The 14241-nt window shown below is 39.6% G+C and overlaps 1 protein-coding gene across 1 annotated transcript in view; it reads right to left on the bottom strand.

The window, feature by feature from the left end:
• Positions 1 to 14241, bottom strand: part of LOC136876231 (uncharacterized) — a 169006-nt gene that overhangs the window by 42531 nt on the left and 112234 nt on the right. The window contains exon 4 of the mRNA XM_068228415.1: positions 14032 to 14103. Within this exon, the coding sequence (XP_068084516.1) occupies positions 14032 to 14103 (72 nt within the window). The remainder of the gene's footprint in view (positions 1 to 14031; positions 14104 to 14241) is intronic.

Genomic DNA, 14241 nt, shown 5'->3' with positions numbered 1-14241 from the left:
TCTTTCAGCCGGATGTATTTTCATGCCTATTTGTTTTTGAATCTGATTTCTTTGATGATAAAGTTATGCGACATTTTCAGACTTGTTTGAATTATTATAGTGACCATGAAATAAGATAATGGGACTTATTCATACACACCTTCCACAATGAGACATTACCATAGTCACTGTGACGAGGGAAATCGTTAGAACATTCGGTGACATTCAGTCATTTGAACAACAGGTGCGGGCAGCATCTGAGATATGAAGTTACAGTCAATTTTGTACATGATTTTATTGCTTGATGTAAATACTACAGGTTAGATATGATAGGGTGTCTTATCTTTTAGGAGTGTATTTAGATGGTAGAATTAGAATAACTGAGGTTTATCTGTTTCTTTCTTTTGTCATTTAGTTTGTTTTATGGTCAACGTGGGAGGATTCACCTACACTCTAACGTAAATATGAGGTCAGTAACCTTAGGGGAGGAAGACAGCTTGGTTACGTCTTTTTAAACAATATTTCGCTTACAGTATCCAAGCAAATTGCAACTGAATAATTAAATCACTGAACAGGCCTCTGTAGAATTGTAAATAAGCAGAACTGTAAATGTAAACGCTGTAGACTTATCTAGATAAAATATATGAGAATCATGCAGACCCGGTTGGGTTAAACATTTGAATGTGTAATGATAATATGTGAATGTTAAGCAGGTCTCTTCAGCTGAATTCTTTATGAAAATTTCTAACTTAGAGAATCCATGGTGACGACACAGTGATCGTGAAATGCTCACGGATAAATTTTGTTTGAGTATCCATCCGATACCAGGTCATGAAAGGTCAATTGAGACCATATTTAATGTTATGCTAATTTAGATAATAATAATGTAACAGGGAGCAGTAAACTCCCAAACTCAGGCGTGTTCTCAGGAAACTCCTAATGATTTATCGGAGCAGTGCCAATTCATGTAAGTTAATGTAATTCTTTTTATGGTATTTAATTTTGGTAACTATCAATTTAAGTAAATATAACTTTAAGACTGCTCAGAGTTATCTTATGTAACAATCATTGTATTTGACATTGTAGATGAAGGGTAACCATCTTACGCCAGTCATTAATCAATATTGTTTCAATTTAATTAATCAGTTGTGGAGCATTGTTGCTTATGGCGTAACCTAACTATTGACTGTTATTTTACAGTTCAAGTCCATTTTATGATTTTTATTTGCCTACTAAATATTTTTGATTTTAATTAATTTCGATTAGAATAAATTAATTATTAAAATTTAATATGCTCCATTCTCATTCAGTAGTGATAGTACCCGTAGTACTTAATTTCCTTACGTACCAGTATTAGAAGAAGAATGGTGAGCCGATCACGCCCCAAGTCTCAGAGCGGTAAGTATATTTTATTACAGAGCGCCGTGGCAGAATGATAGAGAAGATTACCGCTGATTCGATTATTTCCAAAGGCACAATATATATAAAATAACATGTTCTGACTGACTGACTGACTGACTGACTGACTGACTGACTGACTGACTGACTCATCATCTCCGAGCCAAAACTATTGGACATAAAGCAATGAAATTTTGGGGATGAATTTATATTACAGTGTAAGTGCTAACTAAGGGAGGATTTGTGAATATTCCGTCGCTAAGTGGGTGAAAAGAGGAGTTTAATTTTAAAAATGAGTATCTCTATATCTCGAAAATTTAGCAGTTTACAGACGTAAAAATTGTTATTTGGAATCTCCTTTAAAAATAAAGAATTACGTTTTTTTGTTTTTGGGAAAACCTCTTGGGGGGATATAAAGTTCTGAAAAAGGGGTTGATCGTTTTTATTAGGATACTTATATCTCAAAAACTGAATATGTTACAGACGTGAAAACTGATATTTGGAATCTCCTTGAAAATAAAGAAACACCTATGTTTTTTGAAAATCCACTTACGAAGGACTGAAAAAAGGGTTAAATTACTTTTATGAGGATACTTATATCTCAAAAACGGAAAATGTTACAGTCATGAAAATTGGTATTTGAAATCTCATTTATAAATAAAGAAACGCATATTTTTGTTTTCGGAAAGGTCACTTAAGCGGTGGAGGGGTGGGGTGGGGTGTGGTGGAGTGGGGTGGGGTAAGAAGGCGTTGAATTCTTTTTTTGAGGATACTTATATATCAAAAATGACGATGTTACAGTTGTGAAAATTGGCATTCGTAATCTCCTTTCTAAATAAAGAAACACATACCTTTTTGTTTCCGGAAAATCCACTTAAGGGGGTGGGGTGAAAGGAAGTGGAAAAGATTGAATTATTTTTGTGAGGCTACTTATATCGCAAAAACGGAAGGTTACAGACGTGAAATTTCACATGATGGTTGCCCTACATGTCTCAGATTTCAAATAAAAAGTGGTCTTAAACAACACACCCTAAGGGGTTTTGGCTAGGGATGGGTGTGAGGCCCGATGACAAAAATATCCATTCCTCTGAAATCGCTTCACATACGAGGTTGAATTCTCACATGGTGGTTACTCCTCAATGTCTTAAATTTTAAATAAGAAGTGGTATTCAAATAATTCACCCCTAAGGGGTTTTGACTGGTGGGGTGGGGTTGATGTCCGATGACAAACATTTTTATTTCTCTGAAACCGTTGGACATACGAAGTTGAAATTTCACATGATTGTTGCTCCTTTATTTTTAAACAAGAATTGGTCTTGATAAAATATATTCCTAAGGGGTTTTGACGGAGTTTGGGACCTGATGATAAAATACTTATTTCTCTGAAGCCGCTTGATGTACGAGGTTGAAACTTCACATGGTGATTGCTCCTATGTGCTCTACATTTTAATTAAGAAGTGGTCTTGAAACAACACACCCTTAATGGGTTTTATCTGGTGGGGGTGGAGGGGTTTCTGATGCCATAAGTACTCAGTTCTCTGAAAGCGTTTGACATACGAGGTTAACATTTCACGTGAGGGTTGCTCCTATAACTAACGTTTTAGATTTAATAAAAATAAAAAATCTTAAAACTTATGACAAACTTATGACGAAATCATTCATCCTCCCAAACTTTGTAACGTACAAATTTATATTTTACAAGAACTTCGGATTTCATAGGTGTCAAACATGATATAATTCAAAATATTTTATGTATATAAGCATTGGGACCATGTAGAAGTTGAAGTTATAAAACCAAGTCTTCGCAACAGCCAAGGTACTCAACCGAATTTCCGACTTCTCACTTTATTGCCAAAAATATTTATTTGTAAAACTTAGGGGTTTAACTGAAATAATCCTAAACATAGTACACAACTTGTGGAACATTTTTTGAGACTGTAAAGCATTAATGGCACCTACGTTTTCTTGCGCACATTGAATGTCTATCTTTTAAAGATTTAAATCTCTCAAATTACTAATTAAATTCCATAAGTTTAATACATATACTAGGCCTAAGTAATAATGGAGGTTTCATCTCTATTTTTATCAGAGATCGATGCTGCCCTCTATAAACATAAAATTCTGTCTTAGATTTAAATAAACAATAACAATACAATACACCCCTAAGGGTTTTTACTGGGGGGTGAGGAATGATAACAAGAATATGCATTTATATGAAGCCATCTGAGTTGCAAATTTCAAATTACGTATGATATCCTAGGTGTTAAATAACAGAATTCAAACAAATTTAATCCCTCAGAGAGTTAAGTGGAGGCTACGATCCGGAAACAAATACATTCCTTCCTTCCTCCGAAATGTTTTAACGTACGAAGACAAAATTCCAAATAGCTGTATATATATTTTAAATCCTAGGTGTAAAATAGGATATATTTTTAAATGTTCCACTCCTAATGTGTTAAAATGGGGTTAACTCCGGAAACGAAATTATTCATCCTACAAAACCGTCTGACGTACAAATTTGTAATTTCATGAGAAGGTTCTTCTTTTATGTCCTAGGTGTAAAATATACTTCCAACTATTTCTTCCCTAAGGGGTTTGGATAGTGGTTGACTCTCAAAAAGACAATATCAGTTCTTCCTAAACCGTTTTAGCGAACTTCAACGTTTATACGAAGGGTGGTCTTCTATATCCTAGATGTTAATAAATATTTTAAAACATTCATCCCCTAAAACAGCATTCGTTCCTGTATTAATGTTCGACATACAAAATAAAAATTTCACAGCTTGGTCGCTTTTACGTTCTAGATATTAAATATGGGTTTAAAACATTCCAGTCTTTCTGTACGGGTTTCACAATGAGTGTTAGATCAGAAAATAAATAATAATTCCCACAAAACTGTTTGACGTACGAATTGAGGGTGTATTTTACAGGCTCAGCCAACAGTGGATTTTCCAAAATGTAAAACTTTGAATTATAACTTTCAGTTCAAAACCGTAGCGAAGCACGGGTATTTTGCTAGTCTATGTACCGGATGAGTCAGCCGCGCCTGACGTTTTATGCTGTTAGGCATCCCGCCGAACGTCACTGGTGTTATGTTCATTCTCCTTCGCCGTATCTTCTTCTTCTTAATCTGTTTAACCTCCAGGGTTGGCTTTTTCCCTCGTACTCGGCGAGGGATCCCACCTCTACCGCCTCAAGGGAAGTGTCCTGGAGCTTCAGACTCTGGGTCGGGGATACAACTGGGGAGAATGACCAGTACCTCGCCCAGGCGGCCTCACCTGCTATGCTGAACAGGGGCCTTGCGAGGCGATGGGAAGATTGGAAGGGACAGACAAGGAAGAGGGAAGTAAGCGGCCGTGGCCTTAAGTTAGGTATCATCATGGCATTTGCCTGGAGGAGAAGTGGGAAACCACGGAAAACCACTTCGAGGATGGCTGAGGTGGGAATCGAACCCACCTCTACTCAGTTGACCTCCCGAGGGTGAGTGGACCCCGTTCCAGCCCTCGTGCCACTTTTAAAATTTCGTGGCAGAGCCGGGAATCGAACCCGGACCTCCGGGAGTGGCAGCTAACCACACTAACCACTACACCACATAGGCAGACTCCTTTGCCGTATAGCAAGCAAAATCGCCTTTAATCACTCACTGCACCATTACCTTTGCAAAGACATGTAGCCTACGTATGCGACACGCATTTACACAATGCATCAAACTGTTAATTGTCCGCCTCTGTGGTGTAGTGGTTAGCGTGATTAGCTGCCACCCCCGGAGGTCCGGGTTCGATTCCCGGCTCTGCCACGAAATTTGAAAAGTGGTACGAGGGCTGGAACGGGGTCCACTCAGCCTCGGGAGGTCAACTGAGTAGAGGTGGGTTGGATTCCCACCTCAGCCATCCTGGAAGTGGTTTTCCGTGGTTTCCCACTTCTCCTCCAGGCAAATGCCGGGATGGTACCTCACTTAAGGCCACGGCCGCTTCCTTCCCTCTTCCTTGTCTATCCCTTCCAATCTTCCCATCCCTCCACAAGGCCCCTGTTCAGCATAGCAGGTGAGGCCGCCTGGGCGAGGTACTGGTCATCCTCCCCAGTTGTATCCCCGACCCAAAGTCTGAAACTCCAAGACACTGCTCTTGAAGCGGTAGAGGTGGGATCCCTCGCTAAGTCCGAGGGAAAAACCGAACCTGGAGGGTAAACAGATGATGATGATGATGATGATGATCAAACTGTTAATACAGCTGCGTTTGGTAGGTGGGCTCGAATCCCACTTGAGCCTGTGAACTTCATTCGCATTTTGTTCTTCGAGAATCATCCACAGAGCCAATGTATCCGAATGCCCTCAAGTCGTGGGTTAATTAATTAATTAATTAATTATATTTATTTATTTATTTATTTATTATCACGGCTCTTTTCTAGGCCACGAAATTTAAACGTATTTGCGTTTGGTTGTTGCCCGTGTGGGAATCTTTCCTGGTACAGGCGCTGTGCTTCCTGTGCGTTCTGTCTTGCTTCGCCGTAGATGAGGAGCATGTCAACATACTCATCTGTTGAATACATAGCGAAGAAATGACCAGGACTGATAGGCTACACCAAGTGTCAACATGCATGCTATTGGTCGAATGTGGCACGAATGGCCACTTATTTGATCCTCAAAGTTTAAAATGTGAATAAAAACATTTATCGCTCGTGGGATTCGAACCCACCAACCAACGGAACATGCGTCAACGCGTCAGGGGTTAGTCCACTACACCACGGTGACTATTGCCTCCAATTTATCACAATGCTTTTTTTGGTGTAAAACTACGTCCAGCTTCACAAACTCGCACACGTTTTCTATCAGTATGCCATCGCTTTTAGCGATAATTTCGTAACCAATCGAAAGATTATAATTAGCACGTACATTTTACATAACCGTATGACAGTTTGATGTATTGTGTAAATACCTGCCGCATACATGTTTTTTCAAGAGTCGTACAGTGATGACGTAGTAAGTTCTTTAAAGGCGACTGTGGCTTGGTGTATGGCAAAGGGAAATTGACCATCACCCCACTGACGTTCGTTGGGATGCCTAAAAGCAGAAACGTCAGGCGCGGCTGACTCACCCGGGATATAATAACATGTCCTGACTGACTGACCGACTGATTCATCATCGCCAAGCCAAAACTTTCTTTCTTAATCTGTTTACCCGCCAGGGTTGGTTTTTCCCTCAGACTCTGCGAGGGATCCCACCTCTACCGCCTCAAGAGCAGTGTTCTGGAACGTAAGACTTTGGGTCGGGGATACAACTGGGGAGGATGCCCAGTACATCACCCAGGCGGCCTCACCTGCTGTGCTGAACAGGGCCCTTGTCGGGGGATGGGAAGATTGGAAGGGATAGACAAGGAAGAGTGAAGGAAGCGGCCGTGGCCCTAAATTAGGTACCATCCCGGCATTTGCCTGGAGGAGAATTGGGAAACCACGGAAAACCACTTCCAGGATGGCTGAGGTGGGAATTGAACCCACCTGTACTCAGTTGACCACCCGAGGGTGAGTGGACCCTGTTACAGTCCTCGTACCACTTTTCAAATTTCGTGGCAGAGCCGGGAATCGAACCTGGGCCTCCGGGGGTGGCAGCTTATCAGCTAATGCTGGCCTTTGGTCCCAGGGGACCCGGGTTTGATTCCCGGCAAGGTCGGGAAATTTAACCATAATTGGTTAATTCAGCTGACACGGGGCCTGGATGTATGTGCCGTCTTCATCATCATTTCATCTTCATCACGACGCGCAGGTCGCCTACTGGATTCAAATCAAAAGACCTGCATCTGGCGAGCTCAACTTGTCCTCGGACACTCCCGGCACTAAAAACCATTCGCCATTTCATTTCATGAAAGTTGACGATAAATGTTAGTTTACTTGTAGAATGTAAGTGTGCGAGCGTATTTATATGAGTCAATGGACAGTTAGGATCTGTAATTATACACAGTAAGTGAGAATGTGTTCGAGTTGAGTGTGACAGATGGAACAATCTGTATGCTGTTAGACTTGGAGGGATTAGCTGGGTTTGTAACGCAGGGTTTTACACTACCAACACCTTCCGATTCATGCTATGGTTATTTGTTATCAAGCAGACTACACCGAACTGAAGCTCTTCCATGTGGTTAAATATCAATGTTTAGAGTCAATAGAAATTCAGCACTCATGTTCTTTAATGGGTAAAAACCTATTGTATCTTTAGTGTCTGAACGTTTCATTACTAAGGTTACCGTCATTGTGTGAAGTGTTGCTGTGCCATATGTAACATTATGTTAGCATTACCAGGGCCGTTCATTGGGTTAACATAATCATTTCGAGTGTACTTGGGCTGAGTGGCTGAGACGGTTAAGGCGCTGGATTTCTGACCCCAAGTCGGCAGGTTCGATCGCGGCTCAGACCGGTGGTATTTGAAGGTGCTCAAATACGCCAGCCAGCCTCGTGTCGGTAGATTTACTGGTATGTAAAAGAACTCCTGCGGGACTAAGTTACGAAACTTCGGCATCTCCGAAAACCGTAAAAAAGTAGTTAGTGCAACGTAAAGCCAATAACTTTATTATTTCGGGTGTACTTCCCATTGACTGGGTGCTGAACATAAGAAATTGTCCAGCACTTCAAAACTAGAGCAACAAATTATGAGCCATACTTTTCATGAGAGCGAATTTTCGCACTTTCATTTATGTTGAAGTCCGCCTCTGTGGTGTATTGGTTAGTGTGATTAGCTGCCACCCCCAGAGGCCCGGATTCGATTCCCAGCTCTGCCACGAAATTTGAAAAGTGGTACGAGGGATGGAACAGGGTCCACTCAGCCTCGGGAGGTCAACTGAGTAGAAGGGGGTTCGATTCCCTCCTCAGCCATGCTGGAAGTTGTTTTCCGTGGTTTCCCACTTCTCCTCCAGGCAAATGCCGGCATGGTACCTAACTTAAGGCCACGGCCGCTTCCTTCTATCTTCCTTGTCTATCCCTTCCAATCTTCCCATTCCCCCACAAGGCCCCTGTTCAGCATAGCAGGTGAGGCCGCCTGGGCGAGGTACTGGTCATCCTCCCCAATTGTATCCCCCGACCCAGAATCTGAAGCTCCAGGACATTGTCCTTGAGGTGGTAGAGGTGGGATCCCTCGCTGAGTCCGGGGTAAAAACCGACCCTGGAGGGTAAACATATTACGAACGAACTTTATTTTGAAACATTCAAAATGATGTTATAAATATCATTTTAACAGTTTTATTATGTATTTACATCCATCCAGCGAAATGAAATATAAGACAAAACGTTATTTGACTAATTGAAATTTCTAAATCAGCTTGTTGTTCTCTTTTCTAGTAGAATATATGCAATTCTAGTTGATTATATGTAGTGCGTACTTGTTGGCGAAGCGTTTTCACACGTGAAAGAGTACTTTCCCTATGATGTTACATTCATCATGTTAAATTACCGCCGTTTGTATGATATGTACGTCATATTTTCGTGTTAACCAATACCAGCAGTCCGGCTACTTCGTCCGCCATGTTTTTTTCAATATCACGGTCTGAGGATGGGGGTCGGTCTTGCCTTGACAACCACCAGATCCGCTCCGGACAAATAAGCGTTCATAATCGTAGATAGAAAATGATAAGAAATATCTTCCTCCCCCAACGTAGCTCCAGATTCTTTCCGATCCATTACGTCTGCCTTTTGTCCTCATCATTTTGCAGATAGTAGAGGAAGTGACCATCAAAGATAAGCCCAATATCTTTCGACGCTCACAACGTTGTGCAATACAACACGACTACTTCTTTGAACACGCGTTTATTTGATAAACTTACTGCATTGAAAAAACAGGAGATAAAGGATCCGCCTTGTCAATACTAATCAAAAAACTATTTAATATATGTTAATTAATCGTACAAGTTTCGAGAACGTATCATTCTCTTCTTCAGCGAAAGTATGTCACAATTTTAATGACTTGATTAAAATTAAAATAAATGGATGTTCAATTATTATCATAACATTACTTAAACAATCGAAATATTATATAATGCGCCCTGGTGGGGGTGTGATAAGCGTCATGCAATTATAATTAGTTATGGAGGAATATATATTTCATTTTCAGAAGCAAGATGATCGTACTGTACATACAGTAAGAACAGACCAGGACGAGATGGTATGGTGAAACATGCACAGAATATTGTCTCCACTGAGATTAACCAACACAATGAACAGCAGAATTAGAATTCTCAGAAATCGTGACGAGGGGGAAAGAGAAAGGCACGAGTTGTTGACTAGTTGCGGAAGGTTTTCATAGCCCCGGGCAGTGTAGGTAGTGGAAAGAGCGCAGAGAGCCGGGTGCAAATTTCTGAGAAATGATGGCCGGGTATCTCCATGTAACTAGCGGGAGTTGAACGCGGGGTTGGCACTGGAAGAAAAAAATATGAGCCTTCCCGGTCACGTGGTTTAGGTGGACCAATGGAAAAATTCACTTGACCAAAGCAAGGCGACAACTTCGTATTGTAAGAAGCACTAGCGAGGCTAACTCCGTGGATTAAACTGATAGAAGGAAGTGAATTATCAATTCAGAATAAAGTGGAATTTAGGAGCCTTACTATACCATAAAACTTATAAAAAGTTAATAATTGCGGGAGATTGCATGGTGTAATTCTGAGAATTCATGGACGCTATTCGTTGATTGTCTGAAGGCAAAGGACGCCATAATAGAGCGCGAAACCCCGAGCCGGGATACGGCAGCTAAATTCGCAAATATAACGATTACCAGGGAACGATAATAGTTGAGAATTGGTATAGAGCCTTTGAGAACATAATTACATCATTGGATCATATATTAAAGCCACGGGCCAAACCGCAAAGTGTCGTATGAAGATATCGGGACTGCGCGTCCCAAGATGAACTCCGGTGAACTCGGAAGAGAGGGGATACAAATATAAATATGAGGTCGTGGACAAGGACTGACACCTACTTTTGACAATGTGTTCGAGCTGATAGCACTCCCGAGGTGCACAACTACATTTGACAAAGCGTTCGAGCGGTCACCACGCCAGAGGTGCGAGTGTGTACTTATTCGTGGAGTAGGGTTCGAAGTATTATATTGTTACTTAGTACAGTGATTCATGACGTGATGTAGCTCATATTACAGTCTTGAGCAGTATACTAGTATGAAGTGTTTCAAATAGACAGGACTCAGTAAAGCATAACTTACGGAGTGTGAGATTCTACCAACAGATTAGGAAGTGCGTTACATGAGAACGGTCACGAGTTTTTATGTCACCTAGTAAACAGTCGATTCTAAACTGATACCTGGTCAGCTACACGAACGTGAGACGGGAAATTCAAGTGCGCGCACGGGCCGTTGTAAAGGGAATTCCGAGGTATCCCATGTTCCTAGTGTCCGGGAAAGGAATGAAGAATGTATATCTACATTAAGTTGGCTAGATACGAGGCCGAGAGTGTAAAATTTGTGAGTAGAATTTAGGGTGGAAATTATTCCAAAGTGCAACAGTTAATTTATTTGTTTTTATTCAAAATGTGTAAAGTTGAAAAGGGTCAAGGATTAATTCTTCAAGCTGGCATGAATACCAGTGGAATGCAGGGCTAAAGACTGGACGGGCCTGTGCTTCTCGTCCGGTTTTAGCAGACTACAATGGCAGAGATGAGTAACCTTTTAAAATATTTGTAGATTGCTATCGTTAGGGGGAGGAAATCATATTATTTTATCATGGTAACTTGATTGTGAAACGAGCCGTTTACGGCTCGTATAAATTCAAAGATAGATAGACAAAGGGACAAATTAATATGTACATGATTAGATCGAGCACTCATCATAATTTTGATTATTAAATAGAGTATAGTAGGGTTGAGTTGTTCATTCAAGTGCTTGAGTTGTTTGATATGATATGGAGCACGTTTCACGTAAAGATAATGTTAATATTCATTTAGAAGTGCTTCCAAAGTGTTTTTCCGTTATCGGAACTTTTATAAATATTAAGGCATGTTGTTAAGATAATCCAGAGGTAGGATTGCCAAGTGATTTAAATTGTTGTGGGACGGAATGAAGTCCATTGATTTGTTTGTAAATATCGCGAAGTTCGCCATTGGACAAAATAATAATAATCTGTACAAGTGTCGAAGTAGTACATTAAAATTTGGTAATGTGTAAAGGCGTGTTTAATAATAATCTTTGAGAATAAAGGCACGGGCCTAGTTGGATAGAATGATTGCAAATTAAAGTAATTTAAATGTGGAGATCACATGTGCCGTGAATAATTATAATTTGGGCAGTGAATCCGGTTTCAACACTAATTTTTGATTTAACGTTTTGGACTCCATAATAATCATAAATAAATTGTGGTAGAAACGAGATAGGTATTTTGATAATATGGTCACGCTATGTTTGAAGCCCAGAGTGATTTGAGCCAAAGGTTGAGATTTGGAGTTTTATGGGACAGAAATCCGGCCCGAAATGAAAGTGAATTGTACTGATGTTGATGAAGAAATAGATGGATCTTAAGGCCCACATAGAGGTTGTATTTATATACCAGTGTCTTGAGTGGCAGAATAGAGTCCACACACCGAGGGTTAATTAGTGAAAATGTCTTGAAGAGTTCCAATGGACAAATGGACTTCAAAATGGAAAAGGAAGGAATAATTTAATACTTACACAGATTGGAGGTATTTGCCCAACTGCGAGGTGTTATGGGATTTGAGAATTGTCTTAGGAGCATATGGTCTCCATGAATTAACGACAGTACGAAAATAAGGTTGCGGGTTCGAACACTATTATGTCCCGACCGATGTGAATTCGGATCTTGGTGATTTCTGTTTGGGAGAGAACGTATGTGACTAAATTGGGGAATAAAAATAAAGATTCTCGAAAGAATAATAATACTATTAATAATAATAATAATATTCCAAGTAAATCATATCTGGATTGATTAGTGCCAAAATAAATCGGAATTGTAAAAGGGGTTATGCGTTAAACATATTAAGAGTGGACTACCGTGTAACAGGCGAAATTAATTTTTTTAAATTAATAATAATAATAAATATATAAAAACTACTTTTTTAAAGAAGAATTTACTTTTGTTTATATTTTGGACATAATAATGATGTTGGGAGTTGAAATGAAAAATTTGAGATTTTTAACTGATAATAATAATAATAATAATGAGAATATTTGAAGAAGGAGAAGAATAATCAAAGAAGCTACTTTTATTTATTTCAGATGAAAATAAAAATCGCGAAAAGTTGAAATATTATTCCGAGGATGATTACGGGTTACGATAATCATGATCTCCACAAATAATAATAATAATAATAATAATAATAATAATAATAATAATAATAATAATAATATTTAATAAAATATTTTTAATTTTATTTATTTTTCTTATTATTTCGGATGGTGATGATGGATGATACTAGGGAAGTCAGCTGGCGAATTAACGTAAAATGTCAATTGATTGTAAATAATAAGTTAAGTTAATATGTGTAAAATGAAGGCAAATCCCTACATCTGGACCATTAGGTTAGAATCCCTTTGTCGATTCCTTCAACTAACGATTAGCATATCTTGGTTAGGATCCCGGGGAGAGTTTGTAGTTTCCCGGGTTGGTCTCATCTCAATCAAAGTGGAGGCGATAACATGGTCCATGTGATCGCGCCTACTTAGCCAACAGGTAATTGGTCCATGATCAAATATGGTCATGGTGTTAACGAAGGTAAATCTGATACCTTCAGATATCAACGGTTCCACCACCCAAATGGAAGGGTGGTCAAAAGTGATAAATATTATGTAATCATTTTTCAGGAATAATTTGCCAAATTACCGGCAAATCAAGGGTCAACAGATTTTGATTGTGTGTAAAATTTATTTTGTTTACTTCAATAAAATGCTCCTTTAGCATTTGCAAGGAAACAGTTCCAGGTTCTTGTTCTTGTAGAATAGTAAACCCTTGGTGACCGTTTAAATATCCATCCCCATCCCTAGGATGGAGCCTTCATAATTTCCCTTTGTTCTGAATATATATAATTTGTGTGTTTTATGATGAGCCTTAAAGATGAAGATTAGAGTGTCCCGTTCAACCCTGTAGTACTGATTGGATGGCGCCCTTACATTTAGTTTGAGATCTTACATCTCAAAATATTTTTTTTATTGAGTATTCGTTGCGATGGATTCGGACCGTAACACTCCCTGAGATAAATGCTGGTTGGGACTCAGGCTTTGAGCGGGTACAATAATGTCTATTTTTCGTCTTCAGAGATCTTAAACTAACAAAATGGTCTACTCAGATAACACTAAACACTTGTTCTTCTGAGACTGTGAGTGCAAATCAGCTGCGCTAGTACCGATAATCTTAGTGATCATCTGTCTCGGACCTGACCTCGAACTATCTGTTTCTCCATCTACCGGTCAATGAACAAATACTTCGACAGTTAACGGAAAGAAGTCAGTTTCAAACATGATTGGGTGATAAGAGCCATGACATCTGTCTACTAAATTAGCCATACCCATGTGTATCACATCTACACAAAACGTTTTTTGACCAACATAATTCATAGTATGAATGGTATGAAGTTACTAAATAATGTTAATCTGGTTACAACACACACAGAGTCCGAATATAAAACTATCTTCCAGAACGTTTAAATGATACAGTTACTAACCTCAGTAGGTTGAGGACCAGGGTCTCGTTGCCTAGTGTCCAGAGTTCGTAGCGTCGTCTCGTCAGACCAGCCCTGAAACAACATACACACATAGTTCACAAAACAAGGAACGTGATATTTGGAGATGATTTAAATCTGGTGTAGTTAATTAAATACCACTCGTTGTACATTCGGTATGTAGGAAATGGTGGAGAAGGAGTTTGAAAACCA

The sequence above is a fragment of the Anabrus simplex genome, chromosome 1 (genome assembly GCF_040414725.1).
Source record: "Anabrus simplex isolate iqAnaSimp1 chromosome 1, ASM4041472v1, whole genome shotgun sequence".
NCBI lineage: Eukaryota > Metazoa > Arthropoda > Insecta > Orthoptera > Tettigoniidae > Anabrus > Anabrus simplex.
The sequence above is the reverse complement of the archived record's forward strand: the minus strand, read 5'-3'. Positions and strand labels throughout refer to the sequence as shown.